A 23,188-nucleotide genomic window follows, 5' to 3' on the forward strand; every position below is an offset into this window, starting at 1 on the left:
TTATCTGTATTGTCTTTCAGTGCTTATGGGATTAGCACTGATTCTTTCCTCCCCCCTCCCCTTCACCGGAAAGGCATGTTCCCCATTGTGATGTATGTATACATCGCAACAGGGGACATGACAAGATAGTACTTCAACTCACCAGTGGAGTAGCATAAAACATTTTATGCCTTGCAAGGTAGCAGTTGCAAGACAATGACAATAAGTACTGAATAAAGGAGAAAAATCTTTATTGTTTATTCTTAAGATATGGCAGTTGGATGTATCTTACTGTTTTTTCCTTAGAGTATACATTCGGATTTACAGAATTTTGTAGGAATTCAAATTTTAAAATATTGGCCCTTGTTGTACTGATGACCAGGATTCCAGGTTCAGGAGAAAATGTAAATTAGTCTTTTCATCCTAGCAAATATTGGTAGGTATGTGTGTGGCGTAGCAGGAAACACAAAACAAGAAGGCCTAGCATTCAGCTGTTGCCATTTGCCTAAACGGAAGACTGAGAAGTGTTCCTGGATTGGCAACCCCCTTGCCCAGCCTTCAGCATGAAGCGTGTGCAATGAAAGTACAATGTGTTTCTACAAGAATGCCCAGAAGCGGCATTTGAATTAGTCTTTGGGCACATTACAATACATAGACAAGGCTCTGGGAAGAAAGCCTATATATACAATCCATGAGCAACAGCGTTCGGAGTTCTAGGTGCCCACAAGCTGGAGTGCTAGGAGATGGCCGAGTCCAACTTGAGCATGTACGCTCCCTCTGTAGTTGTGCTCTTTGTTGCGATGTTGCCTCACTCTTCCTCACTGTTCTGCCTTGAAGCGTTAGGAGCCTTGATCCTTGCTACTGTGTGAATGTTAAAAAAGAAAACAAACAAAAAAAGATTCCGGTTGCCCATTGCACCAAGAGCACAGAAGTGTGCACACATTCACTCACACTGACCGCAAACACATGCATACAGTTGCATCCACAGAAGCATGTGCACACACTACAAAGGCAGCTACTATCACCCTTATGCTACATCATTCAAACGGGGCCAAAGTCACCAGCTGACCAAACTTTCTGGGTAATGTAAAAACTTGATTTTTCCTGATATAAACAACCTCTGGTGCCATAAGAAAATCACCTTACCTGTTTCAAATTTCGGTTTGCCAATTGTCTGTCCTCACTGAAGCCAAAGAAAGCTACAAATCCCCAAATCATTCCTCTAGCTGTAACCTCAAGGATGAGGGAGGAAGAAAAGACTTGCAGCAAAAATAGGGGGGCAAGAAGGGTTGCAGTGTTGTCAGTTTGGTTCTTACCTGCCCAGTACATTTAATACACTGTGGTGCTCACAGAAAAAGAAGGGGGAACAGAAAGAGCGGTTCAGGGAAATGGGTAAGAAAGCATGAAATGAAATACATTGCAATTTTCTTTGGTCTAAAAACTACGTTCAAGAGACTCTGCTCACTATGGTCAGCTTTTAGATATGAACAAATAAATCCAGCATCATGCCAATTGAACTTCTGCATATTGAACAGGAGTTTCCAATCACCTTTCAGTTTGCAGAAATGCACAGGCAGCTACTCTCAGATAGGAATCTGGTAAATTATGTCTATTTTGCTGGCAGGAATATACTACTAAATACAATTCCTTATTTCTTAGCAACTGAACCTTGTATCATATACTCAAGACTGAGGATTTGAACTATGGAATCTCAACCCCCTTTAGGAAAAAGATCACCCTCTTCAAATACTGAATGATACTTTTGTCCCATGTGGAAGACCCCTAGCACTGTCAGTACACTGGGAAAGGAAAGAAAGGAAAGGAAAGGAAAGGAAAGGAAAGGAAAGGAAAGGAAAGGAAAGGAAAGGAAAGGAAAGGAGGAAGAGACATGGGATGGCCAAAATTCATGATGACAATGTCAAGATGCTTGGTATAATTCTATAAATGAAACAGCATGATTGAACAATAAAAGCCTAATCTGTCTAGAAACATCCTTGGAGAACCTGATGGGCAAGACATTAAATCAGAGTTTCTCAGCCTTGGCAACTTTCAGATGTGTGGATTTCAACTCCCAGACTTCTGGGAGTTGAAGTCTACACATCTGAAAGTTGCCAAGGTTGAGAAACACTGCATTAGATAAGCTTCCTACACAAAAGGTAATTCCTTTTGGAATCAAGTAAGTTGAGAACATAAGAAATGGTTGTTTGAAAGTTCAACATTTTTCATGGGGCTCTTATTCAAATTGGGAAGTATCATTGAATAAACACATCCACTTTCTTTTCCCATATTTCTCCAATCTAATGTACCTCCTCTCCAAAACGTCCAGTTGTCCCATCTCAAAAGCCATACAGATACTTGTGTGGGGCTTGTAAGTTTCTCTTATAGAGAAAATAACGATTTTGAGGAGCGACTTCAATCCCCCAATCCTAGTCCCTGCCCAGTCTAGAATTTCATTTTTTATTGTTATCAAGTGGAAAGCAACATATTATACCTTACATGTTAACATGCCATTACTTCTCCATTTATTTTCTTTCCTTGATTAGAAATGGGGGAAGAACAGTTGCAGTATGGGAGAGAGATGGTTTATGCTTTCCTGCCCAGGTGTGTTTGAGACCCTCCTTTCATGTGGGGCCAGAAGACTTAAAAGCTGTGGGTGGGGGGGGGGAATGGGTAGATGAATCATTTGGCACTTTATCTGCAAATCCTGGAGAGGGATGTTTGCAGAGAACCCTCCGTAACTGATTATTAGCCATGCTGTTAATTTATTCTTAATAAGGCTGTAATTTTCACTCTGAAGATTTAAGCCTACCACTTCCTCTTTAGTTTTATGAATGGGGGATCATGGAGAAGTGTTACATTGCACAGATGTGCTTATCTTTTCCTGGTTGCCCAAGATGCCTGTGGTGAAAGGAATTATAGTCCCATACATCTAGAAGATATTAAGGACACTTAATATCAACAGCCAGCTATCCTGTTGTCCAGGTAATATGATCTCACAAGTAAAATAAAACTGGGCTTGAGCAAGTAGTTCTGACATTTTAGGATACCAGAACATGATGTTATTGGCATTTTCAGTTCTTTGCAGTGCTTACAGAAGACCATTGTCAACCAGTCACTACGCCTTCCTGGCCAACAGATAAGCCAAGTTGTTTTAGACAGTTGGTACTCATCTGCTATCAGTAAGAAGGACCTCAGTTTCACACCCAAACACAATCCCTTTCCCTGCCCCCACAAAAAGAAAAGAAACTATAAGTTTCTCATCTGGCATAGCCCCTGGCATGAGACAGCCCTCTTATCTTGCCATGGCTGGGGAATGGAATGGCTGCCTGTCCTCATATAAAACCATCATGTTAAGGCGGTGTTTCTCAATCTTGGCAACTTTAAGATGTGTGGACTTCAACTCCCAGAATTCCCCAGCCAGCATGGCTGATTGGGGAATTCTGGGAGTTGAAGTCCACACATCTTAAAGTTGCCAAGGTTGAGAAACACTGGGTTAGGGAATCTGCCAAATGAGAAGCTTGCGGTGAATTTCCCTGCAGAAGTGGATTGGAGCATTACCCAATGCTAGATAATGTTCCAGTCCACATTTGCAGGGAAGCTCAATGCTTGCAAATGGTAGCTTGCTCAAACTTTCATCAGGAAGCATCTGGGATCAAGCACAGTGGTCATGACAATGTTGATTGATCTCCAAGAGGTTATCAATTCACTCTGTGAGCAGTTCTGAATCTACGTCTAAAAATGTTGTAAGTTGGGAAAGCTTTAAGGCATTTTCCCAATCTTCTGAGAGCCGAGGCCCACTTTATTGCAACGTCAAAACCAACTGAGAAATTTAAAGTGGGGGAGGGCATTTTCAAAGAATCTCCACTCTTGTGTTACTGTTTGAATTATCAACCTGGACATGCTTCTTCACTGGAAGAAGACAAACTCAAGGAGACAATTGACAGGCCTCATTGAAGGTGGAAATCCTTTTGGGTTTCCCAAGGAAATCCTACTGGGAGGCAGGGAACACAGTCAACCAAGCAGCCACTTTGAACATAACATTTTTAAGAGGCACCAAAAAAAGCATCAATGTGTAGTTCAAGAAGCTATTTCACCTAGAAGTGCGCCTGGAGGGAAAGTTCCTGGCAGAATCCAGGTCATAGTTGTTTTTAGACGTGCTGAGGGTCAAAGTAGATGTGACAGTTGACCAGGGCTCTCTTGATTTGTAATTCTTACCATTGTTTAAAGCTGAAGTTAAACATGCTGAGTTTAATCCAGCTTACTGTGTATAGCCAAGTGGATACGTAACTCTCTCTTCTATAGAATTTGCTTGCTGGGAACTTCCCCGCAGCTTTCGGGGAAAAATTGTGTCACTCAGACATTATCTCCTTGATGAGGCCGATGACAACTTTCAGTGGTGATGGTGGGGTAGCCTTCATTCAGGGAGAAAAGTTCATTCTGCATCTGTTTTTGACTCAAAGAGATGAAAGAATCCTATCCTATCCTCTGCCAGTGTAGATCTGCTGTTGTTCATCCCCAGAGGGGAAATCAAGGTTTTGGTTTAAAATCTTTACTGAAAAAGATTTAGCACCTTTTGAGATGAGCTGGTTCTCTGTTATTATTATACATAATTGTTATATGTAATTCTTACCTTGCATCTGGTTTTCCTTGGCCCTCAAACCCTTTAAAACAAGATGCCTGCCAGCAAAGCCCTGTTCTGCCATTGAGGTATGGCCTCCTATCAGTTTTCCTTACTACTGAAAAGATTGGAGCATTACTGAAGAAAATTCTATCCCGTCACACACAACACTTAACTTAGAAAATATGCCCAAGCACATGTGATGTGGGGGACAGGATCCCCCCCCTTTTTAAATTTAGCCATTGATATTACCCCTTCTTCTTATATCACTCCCTGAATTATTTCATCTGTTTGGTTCAGCATAGAAAAAAGGCAGTGGAAGCGACTGAACGAATAAACAAAAAACAACAATAAATTCCTATTTACATCTACATTGTTCTGAAACACTGAAGATAAATTTAGGAGCTGCTTCCTCAACTATGGAAATTTCCTAGTATGCCTGAGGGGTAGAGAATAGGGTTCCATGTGTGTGCACATGTGTGTGTGTGTGTCTGAGAAGAAGGCTCCTCTTTAAAAACATGCACAATTTTATGAGTGATTGGCTTGTGGTTGACCAGTCATCCCACTTCTAAGGATGGTATATTGTGTTCCTGCTACATAAAGAACACGCAGCTTTATATAATGGCTTTTTCAAATCTCTACAAAAAAAAAAGCAAGGTCAAATTTATCCATGGATTCCCTTTCAAAAGGAAATCCTAATTCCAGTTTCTGAACTCATGCTGGCATAATTCCTCCCCATTCGTGCTGATAAAAAAGAATGTTGTTTAAAATGAAAAAAATAAAATGGGGAGCGAGGTGGAATAGACCAACAATAAATAAATCAAAAGTTTCCACCCTCACTTCTGGCAGCAAGAGTCTGATAGACTTATTGAACTTTTGGAGGTTCTGATATTAGATCCCCCCCCCCAATTTGTTATGAACTGTCACTATTCCTACACTGGTTTGCCACTGTGCCATTATTAGCAATAGCATTCAAAACAGAAAACGTAACCTGTTGGGGTGGGCAGAGGTAATAGAATTGGTCCATTTAGAACACTACCTCAGCATGTATTACTATCATCATGGCTTCGTTCCTTTCCCTTAAATCTAGGATGGCATGCTCTGGCATTTAGCCTCGTGCAGTCAGCATGAGAGAACAACTTATCTTGCAAACTTTTAGGAACAAAAATATGGAAACAAAGGGGATGAATCTAGTTGATGAATACATGTCATTTCTTCACTCCCAGTAATTTTATAAGCATTAGCCATGAATGTGCAATTCCCTGACTTGGAACCATAGCAAAATTTTCAGCAGAATCCAAACACATCCCAAATGTCCGGTTATGCTCCAACCACTTCGTGGGAAGGGACAGGCAGTATGTCTTCTGAATGGCATCTTCCAGAAGTTGAAGTGTTGTTATACCCCTGAGCTGTATGTAGTATTTTGGTGGATCCAACATGGTACACATATGTAGACCTGCACAGGTAGAAGTAATGCTGCTTTTTTGGCTCTTTTTTCCCCAGACAATGTTGCAAGGAGATGAAAAGGTCAGCTGGCAAGTTTTAAAAGAGCCGCAGGTCCTTCATGAAGATCTGTTCCCATAGTGTGAAGCAGAGCAATGTGGTACCCCTTCAAAGGAGGGCTTCATTCCTGCCCTTGTCTATCCAGGAAGCAGTGGAAGACTTGGTAGATTAGGGCGTTGGTTATTTGCTGGCCAGGAAAAGGACAAGGAAGAAGGTGCAGTTACCTTCTTTTCCACCCTATGGTGAGAATACTGACCCAGAAGCACAAAGATCAAGTTATGACTTGGGGCTAAGCCCCTCCAGACCTGTAACACAGAAGCAAGGGGGTTGTTTAAGGTCAGAGCACTAAGAGGAATGCAAGATGGGGGGGATGGGGCTGTTGGGATGATTCCCTAGTCTGGTTAAAAGAGCCAGATGAATACCCCTTCCCCATTCTCTCGCAAGGCACTTGTGAGCTCACTAAATCTGGAAGAGGCAAAACATGGAATGGGTGCTATAGATCAGTGTTTCTTAACCTTGACAACTTTAAAATGTGTGCTGGCTGGGGAATTCTGGGAATTGAAGTCCACACATCTTAAGGTTGCCAAGGTTGAGAAACACTGCTGTAGATAATGAAGAGTGGTGCTGCTGGAGCATTCGCATGGCATCATTAGATGCTTGGTCGTTCTCAGAAGTGTGCCACTCCTTTATAGCAACCCGGGCCCAGCAAAAATAGCGTTTTATTATTAATACTAATGTGGTAAGTGATAGCTAACCTACAATTTTTCCAGCACAGGAGAAAAACAGACTATGCATGTTTTACATTTTGAAAGAACATACATGCTTCCTCTTCCTACCACAGGTATTAGGCTACACATATTGCAGCCATTTCAAAATTTTAAGCTTCTAGTAACTGTAAAACTGCAAACATAAACACAGTGTAGAGGAAGCCCCATGAACCTTAGGACTTTTGGGTTTTGTTTTTTAATTGAGGACTGGGTAGTAACCTGTTCTCAACTCTTTTCAGTCGAATGTCCATTGCTTAACCACAAAACTGCACCATTAAATTTTAGCAGCTTTTGCTTGCCGGAATTTGGCCTGGCACCATTTTCTTTTGGGATTTTAATCAGTGTAATTCCTTTTCAAGTGGAGTATGTGTCTGTGGTTTTATCCCGATTTTTATTTTCTTTTTTCTTAGCCCTTCTCATTGTTATATCAGGTCCTTCACTGTTTGAGTGCAGCCTTGTCAGAAAAACGAAACCAAATTTGCCCCAAGTTACTTGCTCATTTAATACAGAATTATTAACAAGCTACTGTGTGTTGTAAATAATATAGAAATATTCAATGGGGTTTTTTTCTAACTCAAATTTGCTTGCAAAAAATCCAAATATTTCCCAGGATACAAAGCACTAGGCTTAAGGTCACCACTTTTTTCATTATTATTATTTTGTTCCATAGACATTACTAAGCTGGTACTCTACCAGCCAATTATCACTGGTGATAAATTTAGAAATAAATTGGTTTATGCAGCTTTAAGAAAACCTTCTGAAATGAAAATTCAAATACATCTGTTAAAAAATTATCCAAGTCTTTGTTCCAAATTTTTATTTATTGATTCTGTATCTCCCAATATAACTGGCATAAATCTCTTCAGAACTGGACCTCACTACTATTTTGCAGAAGAATGAATTTTGACTTACTAGAAGTATCAATTATAGAACGAACATTTGAAATAAACCTTGGGAACAGTTGAAGGAACTTATAGATTGAAAACTTAATTTAAAAAAGGAATGAGAGGGATAAAGTGATGTTCAATCCTTTCCAACACAAAATTGTTATTTAAAACATCTGAATGTTTTTAATACATATTGTATGTAAATAGCGTAGTTGGAAAAAGTTCAAACATATGCAATATGACTACAGGTTCTTTAAAAAGAAATGCTGAAAAAAAACCTGGAGGATCTACCTGTAATATATGAATATGTTTATTATGTTGTGAAGATTTAGTCCATGCTGAAAGGACTATCATACTAGTGTATGATATGTTCCATGACTAGCAATGGAAACAGAAGTCATATTACCCCAATCTAAAAAGGAAGTGGATTTTAGATGTTTTCTCCTCCAGAAAACTAACTCATTAGCATGTCAGTAAAAAAAGCCATTTAATTATATAAGTATCTAGCGTTTAAAACAGTTAAATGTAGAGGACAATCTCTACTGCCATCCCCAATACTCTGGCTCTTTTAAACGTTCAAGGAAGAATGACACCATGAAATGGGAACAATGCCAAGGAAGCAACCAAATCACATTAATGAAACTAATGCATAATGCACGGACAGCAGCAGAAAAGCATGGGTGTGCGTCTCATAGCATATACCGGGGGCAGACATTCTTCCCCAGGTTTCACATGAGGCCCTGAACTTCAGAAAGGGGAATCGTCCTAAGTGGCAAGATACAAGATCTTCATTTATTAACGTACATGATAAAGGTATAATCACCCTACATGTAGATAGGAAAGTAACACATCAGAATGGTTCTAGTCACTCTTCTTATGATTCATGTGATGTTGTTCTCCTTCTAACTAGTTTTGCATGTGCATTGTTTTCACACGAAGAATATGAATATTTTGGTCCTCACCTCATAAGGACCCCACAAGGGTGAACTGCAGCCAGTGAACATAAATCAAAACAAGTAGCCCCTACCCTACTTGTCTCATGCAATTGTTAAATGGGCTTTTCTATTCTACAGAACTCAGATTAAAACTATGCAAAAGGCTCTTTATTGTTGTTGTTATTTTCTTAACAACAGAATTAATTATGCTGCTTACTCCTTTCCCTGCTGGCCACTTTCCCATTCAAAATTGCAAATGAGCAGCATATATAGTTTCAGCCTGATTCAAACAAAACTTCTCATTGGTGATGGGGAGGGAACAAGCCCCTAGTTTCTAAATACCACCACACAAACATATATTTTGGGAATCTAAGAGGACACAGGATATGTGAGTAAACATAATATCTATGTATGTACTTCAGGAAGGTTCAGCAATTATACCACACCTTTAAGACTTGGGCGTACATTTCTGCTTAGGAGCAGTATAAGTTTCATTTAAGATTCCTGGGAGCACTGGCTATACCCCAGGACTGCAACAACTGTCTCAGGCTTCCCCAACCTGGTGACCTCCAGATGTCTTTGAACTATGCCTCCCACAGCTGGCTGGGAATTCTAAGAGTTACAATCAAAACACCCCTGAAGTCTTCAGGTTTTGGAAGGCTGCTTTATAATATAGCTTGATGCATATTATTCAGCAGTGTACCTACCCTCTTCTATAACAGAATGTGCGTGGATCAAATGAAGACATAGCCTCTCCTTGGCAATACGTGTATATTGCACATGTATGAGTACATGTGCAGGTGGAGAGGTCCCTGCAGAGATATGTTGAGATCTTTTGCATCTCAGAATCAACACAGTTCACTGCAAACTGTCTTTCCCTCTGTGAAAGGACTTAAAAAATAAGAGCCCCACAGTGAAAGTGATATAGTAAAATCCTGTGTTGACTTTACCATATTAACAAATAAAGGATGGCTATTTGGGCCTTAAATTGGAGAAAGATTAATCCCTACCCCTATCATCCAGTGAATGAGAGCAGAACTAGTAGCTCATCAGATGGTTGGAAAAAAAACACCTGCTGCCATTTGCTTATTCACTAGACATCCCCTCTGCCCACAACAGCAGCTGAATAAATGGAGAATGAGGCTGGCAGTGATGGATGCATGGAGAGAAGTGATGGCACAGACGAGATTCTCGTTGCTGAGACTGGCCTCCACGAGAGCTCTGGCCCTGCCGCCCCAGTGACCATTGCAAGCAGCAAGAGCAGGGAGAAGCCGGTGCAGAGGATGGGATGAAGGTGGCAGGTGAAGGAGGGATGATGCTCAGGGGAGGTGCTACATGCTCTGCTGAGCTGGGTCGTACCTTCCTCTGCGAATGTTCCTTTGCAAGCCGAAGAGAGAAAAGGAAAGAGAAAGGGGGAGGAGGAGTTAGCAGATAACTTCAGCCGGGTACATCTTGGCCTGACTGCCTCCAGTCTTCGTGCCACATGCTACGGTTGGTAATGCAAGCTAGCCTAACATGCAGTTTCTTCTTACCATCCAGGACAACTTTTGTGCAGAGATCCAATTACCATCATCCTTGGAGAACTCCATTAGATCATGTAGCTCCTGTCAGAACTTAAAGGGAGGTTGGAAATATTGCAAAGAGGAGCACCTTCATTTCACTCTCCCCTGCAGCACATTCTCCAAGGCAAGTGGGCCACAAGTTCCTAGTCAGCGTCAGCCTCATTTCTACTGGAAACACTACGTGGAAGTTTTGTCTCTCTGTTTGTTTGAAAGCAAGCTTACTTGTAATTATACACCAAGAATATCACATACAGAACTAGAGGGAATGTAGTAGAAGCTGCCAGTGAGTTAGGGAAAAGGGATTTCCTGCAGGGCAGAGGTTCTCCATTCTCCTTATTCCTCCATTAAGTTCCCTCTGCCACCTTTTTCATCCCTTGTATCACCCTCAGCCCATGATTCAAGCAGTGCCGTCACCTTTCCCAACAGATGGTGAAAACAAACTAATGACAAAAGAATTCAAATTTTGCAACCAAAACAACATTCCAAATGCCTGGGGCTTATGTGACTGAGGAAGCAAGAAAAGTAAGACCCAAATTGGTTTGTGATTCCAGAGCTGTTGCAGACCTAAAAAAACAAAGTGATTATCTGTACTTGCTACAAACTGAAGGTGCTTTCCTCATCTTCATTCCTCAAGCGTCTCCTTCCTTCCGGCCTCCCAAATAGTGGTGCAGCTAAATTCATACCTTCCCTCCCCCCCACCCCCCCAGTGCAATAGTACAAACAGACCAACCCATACAACATGTCATACCAGCAATAAACTCTGCAGGGGAGGAGGAGATCTTTGGGGGCGGGGGTCTGAGTGGGATACAGTTAACCTTGTAGGATGTCAGAGATGCTGGTACCCCAAGCTTTTGTTAGAAGCAGAGTACCCTAAAGCAGCTTTCCCTACTTCTTATGCCCTAGATATATTGGACGACAAGTCATATCACCTCCTACCAGTAGGCTGAGAATGGTGGAACTGTAGTCCAGGAGTGGGTTTTAGAAGGCTGCTTTGGGGGATGGAATATGTATTTAAGGACTTTTGTTCCCCACCTCCATGCCAATGTCCCCATCACCACCAGTATTTGTTTCATGCAATCTCATATCAGGCACTCCTTCATTCATGCAAGTGGCAATCCATGCAAAACATAAAAGGAAGCCTGGTGTGGATCAGAGAGGAACAGTTGCTCTGCAACTAGTCCTCTGCCCCCACCTGGTCTGCAGCTCCCCTCATTTCTGTCCCACCTAAAGGTTGCCCTGCTTCTCTCTCCCTGGCTGAATAGCTTCTCCTGCCAAGTAGTTCTTCTCCTCACTAAGGAAACACATGGTTAGCTAAACTACATGAACCAAAAACCAAATGGCACTTTTGCCCAAGACAAAAAACACAGGGTCCTTGGACCTCTTCTCCCATATAGTGATTCTGCAACCAAATCACATAGCTGAGACTGAAGCCAGTCCATTCATTGAACTGATGGTTGGAAAGGGGACACGTGTGGCCCAATTCAAAGCAACGTCAGTTATACATATGACAAGAATAGAAAAGGTTCTGGCTGAGCTTTCATAAACAAGCAGCATTCATGTCTAGGAAAACAGGGGAGGGAAGTAATGAGAGCACTTTGTAGTCCCCTTCCGGCTATTACTTCTCAATCACACCTTCGAGCTGAGAGAAAGAAGGACAAATCCTGCTTTAGCTGTTGCAGGACCAGCCAAGCTAGCAACGCCATCTTAGAAGGGCAAGAAATTGTATGACAAAGCTGCAACAGTACCAGCCAATCCCTGCAATTAGGAGTAGATCTCCATGAAATACTTCCCAATTCCTGCAACTAGGAGTAGATCTCCATGAAATACTTCCAGTTGAGTTTCCCGTTGCTCTCTCTAATCCCATTAGGAAGCATCCTAAAACTCATCATATATTCTTTTTACCAAAGGCAAAACACTGTACAATGCAATTTAACATATCATACTTCTGAACTCTTTGTTCCAATATAACTACTTGAGACAAGAATTGGAATTTACCACATTTAAGCAAATGCCATTTTTGCATTTTCCCCACCTCCATCCTCAGATATGTTAAATACTGACTCTCACCACAAGAGGGTGTCTTTAGGCTGTGTATCATGCACCATGCAAAGTAGGTTGGAATAAAGAGTAAACCTCACAAGTGAGTTTAAAAATAGGACTATGATGAGCCTGGAAATGCAACTAAAGTAGCTACACTTGGGTAGGTGTCTCCAAAATTCTGCAAATCTTTTGCCTCCCTCCATCTTTTCCAGACCTGCAGCTCAACTTGTCACATTTTCCTACAGCAGCTAATCCTTATTTCCCTGGGGTGGATTCAGACTACTGACAAGCATCCTGTTTGCATGGTGAGAAGCACATCATGCATACACATTCCTTTGCCACCCCTCTCTGTCCACTGATGGTTACTTCCTGTGATTCTATAGAAGGATCACACTCCCTGAGGGGAAGAAAATCTTAACTAAATTCTCAATTAATGCCAACTCCAACTAAGATGCAGTAAAGACGAACTGGCTGCAGAGACTCAGTCCATTAGCCAAGCCTGCTCCCTGTTTCCAGGCTAGACATGTAGTCAGACCGCACCATATAGTAAGCTCAAGAATACCCATGTTTCCCTGCACTATCACGAGATGGTTCTGCAGCACGGAAACAAGCCTGCAAATACCTTGTTTGTTGCATGACACCTTCAGTAGGAAACTAAGCTTGTATGACTCCACCCTGAAGAGGATCCTTCCCTTCAGCCCGAACTAAATTTGGGGACCGATGGGCTATATCTTGGCTCAATTCCCCTTTCCCCAGAATTGAGTGCAGGTGTCACTGCAAAAGGCACCTGGAATACATGCAAGAGAGATAAAGCCCTCCAGGCAATATAGCACAAGGGCTCAGCGATTTGGGAGGCACAGCATGTGCATATTGACGCTGCTTACTTAAATCCCCATCCGGTGCCACCAAGTACAATAGCAGCCACCAAGATGGCTCCAGCAATGGAGCCAATAATGATGTTGGTACCACTGGGACCTGTGGAGAAAGAGGGGACAAAAAATGAACTGTGTTACAATGATGTGTGTTCTTGATATACAACACAGTGGGCAGAACCTAGCTTTACAATGGGGAATAGCCTAATTTAGTAAGACAGAATCAAATCCACCTTAAGAATTACAGTGGGAACACACAGCATTAAACTTCTCCTTTAGGCTGGCAATCAGAAATAGGAATTGTTTTTAAATAGCTGGAGCAGGAGAATATTAGAACAGTTTCTAAGAAGTAACAAAGGGAGAAAAGAAGGCTGGTATGTTCAAAACAGGAGACTGCCACTTCAAACTCATCTTGCAATATATATTTTCAGGTTCCCCCAGTCCTGCAAGATTCTTGTATTCCTCACTCCCTTTCTCAGATGTATCAGGAATTACCAGAACTGATAAAGGGCATCAGAGAGTTGACCCAAACTTAGAGTGGACAAAGGGCCTTCAGATAGAATAAGATTTCTGAAAAAATCCTTTTTTCATTCCTGATTTAATTAGTTGAGTGTTCTGGCTATCTTCACAGTAGTGTCTTCCCACAAACTTACCTTTGTATTTTTCTGTTTCCCCAGTTGGTTTAGGCTCTGGGATAGGATCATAGACACTGCAGTCTTTTCCTGTCCAGTCTGAATAGCAGATGCATTGGCCCTCATTGCTGCAGACCTGTAATTAGGCAAGAGCTTTTTGTGGTGTTCCCCAAACACATCCCCATGATCTTTTTCCAGAAACCTGTAAATGTTCACTCGAGCTATGTTTCTTTCTCCAATGGGTCCCATTACAAAATGAGATGACAAAAATAAAATTCCAAGATAAAAGTAGAAATGGCTATAATAAACCAAAATAACAATTTTGTATTCTTTAATAATGCTGAAGAATGACTCATTTCTCAATGCAACCATCATTTTTTTTATTTTGGCATCCCATTATACTGTATGTAGATCGTGTTAATAACATGTACTTACTGAATCATGATGGACTTTTTCTATAACCCATAATTACTTGCCAACTTCAGGAATGCCTTAAGAAAGACGTATTCCTATTCTGAGCTTAAAGATTGCTCTCCCTTATCAATATTTAGTCCACAAGGAAATAAAGCCAAGGAAATGAATGTAGATGGCACAATACTGGCATTTGTGCAGATCATACTTGGCATGATAGTTGCCAAATGCTACATTTTTTTGCATTATTATTTAATGGAAACACAAACATGACTTTATTTCATTTTTAAGTTTTACCCCATGGTCAAAGCAGATCTGGCCACCCCAGCTGCCTGGGCAGATACTGAAGTTAAAGGCAGACAAAGGAAGGCATTTGTGATCAAGACACAGCATATTGGGCCCACAGGGTGTCCCGTCTTCTACGTAGCTCAGATCTGTGCCATCCACCAGTTGCACGTGGCCACCCCTAGGAGACAGAGGGAAAAAAAACTCCACTGAGTGATAGGAATATTTCATGACTCCATTAAAATCTCTTTGTTCATGCTGACAGTGGAGAAAGGTTTGAGGAAGAAAAGACAACAGTCACTTTTTTAAATAACTCCTTCATTATATTTCATAATCGCTAAGGAATCTGCAATTCTGTGCCTTCAGGATTGTGGCTGGCAGACAGACATTCGCAAAAACTATTTGGAAATTTATTCTATTGTGGGAGGGGATGAATCTTCAGGCTGGGACTTTCCTCTTGTTATCTCTCCAATTCTTCAGCAAGTTGGCATGAATAAAGAAGGTGGGACTTAGAGCGCAAGGCCGTCCACTTACCGGCAGTCAATATATCGCTTCTGGTGGTAGAATGTCATTGTTGTGATTTCACCAAGTAGTTCACCAATACGTGGGGATCCTGTTGCATTGGCACAGAGAAGATATCCACACAACACATCCCTAATTGGAATGGGAGGAGAGAATCATAACATACTTTTAAGAAGACTGGGTTCTGCCTCAGCGTATTGGTTGTGGCATTGGATTGACTTCCCTGTGTGATTTGATTCAGTACACTATGGGAAAGGATATTACGGAAAAGGGAGAAATCTCAGATTACTCACTGCTTGATACAGGGCACCCAGTGGTTCCCCTCATGCCCACAGTTCCCTCGCTCAGTGCCTTCAACATTGAGCTTCTCGTAGCAAAACCTTTCAGCTGAAGCTTGATTTTCAGGAAGGAAAGTGAGAAAGAGAGTGAGAACAAGCCAAAGGAGATAATACACATGGATTCCACATATTAAATACTGTACAACATTATATATTTGACAATAAAGAGGATAAATTCTATCACTAGATCAGCAAGTGATGCTGGTGCCTGGAGAGGCTTGGGAAGGAACTCTGTTAATTACATAATATCTTTACAATATATCTGGAAGTCTTCTACTGACCTAGCTTTTTGATATATAATTTTTGACCAATCCCCAAAGTGCTTAAGATTTTCAAAACATTAACATGTTTTCAAATAAATGGTTTCTATCCTAAGAAAGGGAGGTGTGAAAACGATGCCAAGAAAAAAACTCAGAATGTTCAGATATGTCATGTGCAAGCCTGGGCTGTGGGGTTTTATTTTAATATTTGAAAGGGTAAACTTTCAGAATTGAAAGGCCAGATTCCTTGCTTGGAATATTTTATGAAGCTTCATTTGGTTATCTAAGATGAAAACAATGACTGTCTTGCTTTTCAGTCTGAAGGACTGAGTAAAAATTGCCTCAATAAATAATGGATAAACAATACTTTTATGGTGCCAAATCAGGTTCCCATCTATCTCTCCTGATTTGCATTATGAGGACATCATCATTTGCTACAGCCAGAAGAAGAGACTGGATTGTCTGGAGTCATGAGCCAATTAAATCTGGCTTCGAGATGGCTAATTCATTGGCTGGATAATAAGGCAGATTATCTACCAACCCCTAAGGATTGGTGCTGATGATGGTGGTTTTTGTTTTGTCTTTTTTCCATCTTTTTCTTCTTCTCTTTTTCTTTTTATGTGTTCATGGTATGTATCCTCTTCTGTTTAAACCTGTCTTCAACATTTCCAGAATCATCCTCTAATTGCTACATTTTACTAAATTTGTCATAATCTGAGACTCTCCAGATATATCAAAACTCAGTTCCTATCCTCTCCTGATAAAATGGTAGGAATTGGTATCCAGCTCATCTGGAAGTTATTAGATTCTGGAAGAAGCCTTAACAAGCCAGGGTAAATGTCACTGAAATAATCACATATTCTTCCCCTGCATTATCCAGACTTTTCCCTGTGTATGCATGTGTGTTTTAAATTAGAATATTTCTGGGATAGAAACCCCTTCTAGTTTCCTATAAAGCAGAACATGCATACATGATATTAAATAAATATGGTAAATACACACAAATTCAGAAACATTTGTCTCCTTGGCTATCTTTGGCTGATGCATTTAGTTTCTGCTTGTGGTTAAAATGGGTGGCAAAAGTTGAAACAAGCAAAGGTGATGGTGGGTATCCCTGGCAGCAGGTAAAGAGCAAGGCTAGGATCTTCTAAGATTAAAATTCAGTTGGGAAATTTCTATGCATGGAGCAATAGTGCACAACAGTGCCAATTTCAGTTAGTAGCCAAACTGAAGGACCCAGGCTGTTAACTTCAAATTAAGTCCATTAACATCATGCATATAGCTGTGATATAGTCATGGACTATTTCTTTAATTTTTTCTATGAATTACTTCCACAACAAATAGGAAACATTCAGTAACTGGTAGGAAAGAGTTAGAGCCTTTCCCCTCCTGTATATAATTCCAATACAAACATGCTCTGGCAACTCTTTTTATTGCTGTGTCCTCATGACATTGCCTTCATCTGTTCCCCAGCCCATATTCCAGGCAGCATTCAGTCTTCCTTACCTGTTCTGGTATTTAGGCTGTGCTTTCCATCTTCTCCTGACACTTTTTTTTCTTTTGGCCACATATACAAAATGACACACGTCACCAACATTCTCTTATGGGCATAGCCAGGTGATCCTTAGGGTGCAGAATCAGTCAAGCTCCTATTGGCCACTTTAGGTAGGTGCACGCACACGCGCACACCCAGAGCCCATGGACACTGTCCTCCAGGGCTATTCTGGTTTGGGCAGTGGGAAAGTCAGGATCTTTCAGACCAGCCTCTTCCCTTGTAACCACTACATACAAAAGATCAAAGTGGCTTGTAATACACTCAAAGAAATTATAAGTACAATTCCACTGTAGGAGAAGTTAATGGAAAAAGAAGCACAGAATGAATAGGTGTTTCCCAAAAAGGATGTACTAAAAGCACAACTGCAGACAATTCCAATGGAAAAAAAAAAGTAGAAGACAGCAGCAGAAGCCCATGCAACTGCACGAAAAGCTTGTCTGAAAACAAAAAGGACACATTCAGAAGGAAAGAGTTATGCAGACAAGTGGACTGGAACTGAAGAAAGCGTGTCAGAAAGCTAAAACTAAGAACATGCTGAGGTGGATGAAGAAGTCTAAGACCAAAAAGTGTTTCTTTAGAGATAAGAGAAAAGAATCAGTAGACCAGCTGCTCAGTGAAACTGGCAAAATGCTAACAGAAGGCAGAACTGTACACCTCCTCCTTTGTCTCCATCTTCTCCAACAAGAGGATATGTTTTTCCTCAGGAAATTGTGAAGAGCAGAACGAAGGGGCAGGACTGAAGCCTGAGATCAGTGGAAGCCCAGTCAGGCACTATCTGCTTCCTTTGCATTAAATCTCCAGGGCCAGACTGCATCCCAGAGTATTAAAGGGACTTGCTGAGGGTCTGGCCAATCCATTATCTCTGACAGATCTTGGAGGACAGATGAAGTGTCCCATGGCTGGAAGAGGCCATATTATGCTCTCTTCAAGGAGGAGGAAAAGGATTACCTAAAAGTCACTCTGACACTGACACATGAGAAGAGTCTAGAACAGATAATAAAATGATGAGTCTGTGAGCACTTTGAAAACAGTGTAGTGATTACTGATTTTTCTTGCCAGATTAATCTCATTTTTATTGAGTAAATTCCTTAGATGATTTTGGGAACACTGCAGAGTTATCTTGATTTCAGTAAAAAACCTGACAAAGTACCCCATGGCATTTAATTAACAGGCTAGTAAACCATAGGATGGGTGACACGGCAATTAAGTATGTACATAAATGGCTTAAAGAGTGCTCATCAATGGTTTCTCATGAAACTGGAGAGAAGTATTAAATCGCATGTCATAAGGCACAGTCTTGGACCCTGTACTACATTTTCATTTATCAAGGGATGAAGAGGAGATGTTGGACAAATTTGCATAAAACTGGAAGGATAGCTAATACCCTAGAAAACAGAAATAAGATTCACAACAATCTTGATAGATTAAAGAAATGGGCTGAAAATAAGAATATGGAACTTGATGCATATTAACTTAGGAAACAGAGCTTTCCTCACTTAGGAAACAGAGCTATAGAATGTCAGATATCTGCTTGGTATTAGTTTTTATTAAAAATATTGGAGTAGTAATTGATTGTAACTGAAATATGAGTCAGTATGTTGGTGCAGCAAAAAAAAAAAGAGTAAATACAGTTTTAGGCTGCATCTACTAAAGGGTAGTTTCCAAGTCATAGAAAATAAAAGTTCCACTTTATTCTGCATTGGTCAAACCCCACCTTAAATATTATGTTCAATTCTGACACCACACTTTAAGAAGGCTTCAGATAAACAAAAAGAGGTTCAGAAAAGCACAATGAGGATTAAAAGAGGATTAAAAACTAACTCCTATGAAATGAAACTGAAGGAACTATACATGCTTAACCTTGGGACGGGGAGGTGGAAGGGCATAAGATAACACTTTTCAAATATTTGAAAGTAAGTCAGCAAAAGGTGAAAACCTGTTCTGTTTATTCAGATTGCAGAACATGAAATAATGAATTCAAGTCATGAAAAGCCAGATGCCAATTAAATGTTAGAAAAAACTTAACGGTAAGGAGCAGTTTGATAGCGAAGCCAATTATCCAGAGAGGTGATGGGTTCCCATTCATTCCATCTGCTCATGTGAAAGTTAGCCAGCTGGTAGGGATGTTTTAATTTGGATTCCTGCCCTGAGCAGGGAGTTGGCCCAAAGGGCCCTTCCCACACTATGATTTTCTAATCCCCTGAAATAATGCAAAGTTCACGCCTCTGGTTTCTTCATTTGGCACTGGAAAAATTAGACGATGAATGCAAGAAGGAAAAAAAGCCAAGCATAGCTATTCAGAATGAAATTGCCTGGCGCTATTGAAGAATAAATCTATAGATGGATGCATTTTGAAGACAATAGATTTCCTCCCTCCTCTTCTCATCCCACACCCATCTCTCTTTCTCTAGATTAGATAGTTTGTGCTGTTTGCAAACAGTAATGGAAAAATGAATTAAAGTGCTGGTGTCTGCTGATAAGTGATTTGCTAGTGATGGGTGATGAAGTCAGCCCTTGACATGGCCATGGGAGCATCTCCTGCTCCCCTCACTGATTCAAGCAATTAACTACCTCTGGAGAAGGCTGCCAGGCAAAAAGCCTCCAGAGTAGAGTTTAAGCACTCTGTTCCCCAAACTATTATGGAAAAAAAGAGAATCAAACTGTACCTCAAATTCAGGGATAATAGAATTAATATGTTTTCCTTGACCTGAGGACAATTCCATCTCCAATACTGATACTGGATGTCACTCAAATATTCAAGTGCCATTATACTGTACAGATGGCAACTAACAACAAGCTACAAGCACATCTACCAAGGTTTGGATTACCACTAGATGGCAGCAAAGAGATTCAAAAAATTTTAACATTTGGGTGCCCTGTACTGGTTATTTGGATTTTTGCAAATCAGATATGGTAACCCTTTTCTAAGGGTGAATGGCTACTTACCTCGCCCCCACAATGTGTTGCACTGGCGGTCCCTGGTTTTACAACGGCCTCCATAACACCGGCCCTACAGAGCAGAACACGGGACTTGTTAGAGGCTCACGCAAGAACCTCTCAGCTTGCATGTGTTCACAGAGTGTTCACAGAGAAGTGTAATACTCAGTTTTATGGGGTCTGGAAATTCAGATTTGGCTATTCCAATCCCTGCATTAACCACTGGAGTAGTATTCTATACAGTAGTGGTCTGGCTAAATGGAGGAATTTGCTCCCTGCTCAGTCTGATGTAGTTAGAATTTTCCAAAGATATTCCTTTCACTGGAATTGACAGATGGGTCCAACTGCAATTAACCTTCTCCCCATGCTAAATGCAATTCCAGGAATTCTGGCCAGGAAACTGAGATACCAACTATACCTGCTCATTGTCACAAAAGTAACCGTCCTGCTTGTGCACATTAGGTGGACACTACAGAGAGAGAAAAAGAGAATTATGTTCAGAAGGACAAGTTATAGATAGCTACAACTCGGGAAAACAGGTGAAAGGCTCTTTTCCCTAACCTAGCATGCTCCAGAGGTATTAGATTTCATTCCATAATCCTCAGTCACCATGGCACATCTTCAGGGCACCAGGTTGGAGAGGCTGGAAAAGGTAGGGACCCAGTTTAGAGGGGTGTGCTTTCAGGCCAGTTGTACCCACGACATCTCTTTTTAGAAATTAAAATTCTAGAGACCATTCCCAATCATAGAGAGCGCATGCCATCTGCCATGGAACACAGAAGCCAGCAAAACAGGGGGTCTTGACTGGTAGGTTGGAGGGCTTCCCCTGTCTACTCATAAGCAGATGACATTCCTTGTAATTCTCCCAACTCACCTGACTGGAGTCACCAGTACAAGTTTCTGGGATATCACACTCATTCACAGCTTCTCGACAGGTTACACCCCGTGGCTCATACTTCATGGGAGAAAAATAAAGGTGGAGTTTAGTATTAGCTGGCAAGGCAAGATGGAAGGTAGAATAAAACAACGAATGTGCCAGGTGAGGACTTTCTGTAACTTTCTCTCCTTTGTTACTCTCAATGCAGGAAAAGAGGAGAACTGAATTATTCCTAGCACCATGCAAGGAACAGCAGGGCTTCCTGCCCTCTCTGATCCTAGCTTCCTCACCTTCCTTCTTGCCACAAAACAGAACAGAAAGCATGTCTCAGCACTTTACGAATCCAGTTGATGGAAAAAGTCAAACAGTTTCACCTAAGGGACCAAGCTGTATGCCTTGACTACAGTCCACAAAAATATCTAGAACTGAGCCTGTTCCTCAGCATGGCATTTGTTTGAATTCATTCCTTAAATATACAACATTTGGATGGAAACCCTCTGTAATTTAGTGCTGTAAATATTAAACACACACAGACATACATGCACAGGGACCCATTCAAGAGCTGGGAATATCTGACACTGTAAAGCTGCTGAAGCTGAGCAGTGAAGATCTGCTCAAGTGGAAGACTGCTGAAACCCCCCCCCCCCGATTTATGTAAAATATGGTGCTTTAGCTGTCTGGATATATTTTGTAGAAAATCTTGTACAACTGAGCCATCTCAAAATGTGTGTGCTGACAGCTAGTACCCAATCATGCCTTGGCTTGACTACGATTTGGTTCCTGTAGGCAGTACTGACATGCAGGCACATTTGACGGCCTTCTGCTGTGTAACTCCCAAGAAAGGTAGCTTTGCTTCAAACTGGTAAGAGGTGGGCACCGAATGGAACCTATGTACGTGATAGAGGTCCCATTCCGGCTTCTTTACCTTGCACTCTCGACAACACAACCCATCACTGCACATGGCATCATGTGTAAGGGTACATTTCTTGCAGCAATTTCCCCCACCTTTGGAACACTCCTTTGAGAACAAGGGAAAAAAAATAAGCAGATGTAACATTGCTTGGAATTTTAGGTCAAAGCTGGAACAAAAATAGTACAGTATCAGTTTTCTTAGATATTGAACCGTAACATACTTGTTTTACAGATTTTGATTTTATTTTTAAAACTACCCCATGTGAAAGTTTACATCTGCAAGTTTTCCTAATACGTGTGGCCCTGTTATGCAAATTATGCAGATTTACATTGTTCTAAATGCAATTCTCAAGAAAGCTTTTTTTTTGTACTAATTGAGATAACTATATTGCTTGTAATATTAATTTCTCCATTTTTTGTTGCTAGCTTTTACTAACATTTTCTTTGGGGACACTTATCTCATGAACAAATGATATTTGTTTTGATTTAGTTTAATTTATTTATTTTCTATCCTGCCTTTATTATCTTTATAAATAACTCAAGGAGGTGAACATATCTGATACTCCTCCTATTTTCCCCACAATAACAACCCTGTGAGGTGGGTTGGGCTGAGAGAGATTGACTGGCCCAAGGTCACCCAGCCAGCTTTCATGCCTAAGGCGGGACTAGAACTCACCATCTCCTGGTTTCTAGCCCATTGCCTTAACGTTTTGTGGAAAATCAAAACAAAATCAAACAAAACAAAACAAAAAGATGCAGGTTGATTCTACCCAGCACTAATGTCTGAGTTATCACAACTTTTATAGACCATAACATTCTGCAGAAAAAGAAATTTGTCCTTTGATAAGAGTGCTGTTGGGGCCCTGATTCTGAGCCACCCCAGCCTCTGATACAATAACAGACATTCTTTAGCATGCATAAAACAGAATTCAGAATTCAAAGTCTGGCAGTAGCATTCCATCTAACACACTAATAACACTACTTTGAGTCAGATGTCACCTAGTTTCAGCCCTATCTGTTGCTTACCGCTAAAGACCCACAGTCACATTCTTCTCCTGCTTCCACAAATCCATTACCACATTCAGGAGGGTCAAGGAGCTGTGTTAAGGAGGTAGTGGTGAGAGAAATGAAATCATTAGAGAGTTCCAGGACGTCATTTAATAATTTTTTCATCTTCATCAGTGTTTCTCAACCTTGGCCACTTTAAGATGTATGGACTTCAACTCCCAGAATTCCCTAGTCAGTCTGTTGGCTGGGGAATTCTGGGAGTTGAAGTCCACACATCTTAAAGTGGCC

General features: G+C 41.0%; 1 protein-coding gene across 3 annotated transcripts in view; it reads right to left on the reverse strand.

Moving 5' to 3' along the window:
• Window positions 1–257: 257 nt before the first annotated feature.
• Window positions 258–23,188, reverse strand: part of ADAM11 (ADAM metallopeptidase domain 11) — an 85,348-nt gene continuing 62,417 nt past the window's right edge. The window contains exons 16-26 of one of the 3 annotated variants that reach the window (XM_063300519.1): window positions 22,919–22,990; window positions 21,906–21,998; window positions 20,978–21,058; window positions 20,522–20,572; window positions 20,113–20,176; window positions 15,307–15,406; window positions 15,026–15,145; window positions 14,504–14,672; window positions 13,817–13,931; window positions 13,176–13,266; window positions 258–837 (exon numbers count right to left, since the gene is read on the reverse strand). In XM_063300519.1, the coding sequence (XP_063156589.1) occupies window positions 819–837; window positions 13,176–13,266; window positions 13,817–13,931; window positions 14,504–14,672; window positions 15,026–15,145; window positions 15,307–15,406; window positions 20,113–20,176; window positions 20,522–20,572; window positions 20,978–21,058; window positions 21,906–21,998; window positions 22,919–22,990 (975 nt within the window). In that variant the 3' untranslated portion in view covers window positions 258–818. Of the gene's footprint in view, window positions 841–9,370; window positions 10,067–13,175; window positions 13,267–13,816; window positions 13,932–14,503; window positions 14,673–15,025; window positions 15,146–15,306; window positions 15,407–20,112; window positions 20,177–20,521; window positions 20,573–20,977; window positions 21,059–21,905; window positions 21,999–22,918; window positions 22,991–23,188 lie in introns of those variants that run through there. The other 2 variants (XM_063300518.1, XM_063300517.1) reach the window with 2 other exon arrangements.

Source organism: Candoia aspera, chromosome 4, assembly GCF_035149785.1.
Source record: "Candoia aspera isolate rCanAsp1 chromosome 4, rCanAsp1.hap2, whole genome shotgun sequence".
NCBI lineage: Eukaryota > Metazoa > Chordata > Lepidosauria > Squamata > Boidae > Candoia > Candoia aspera.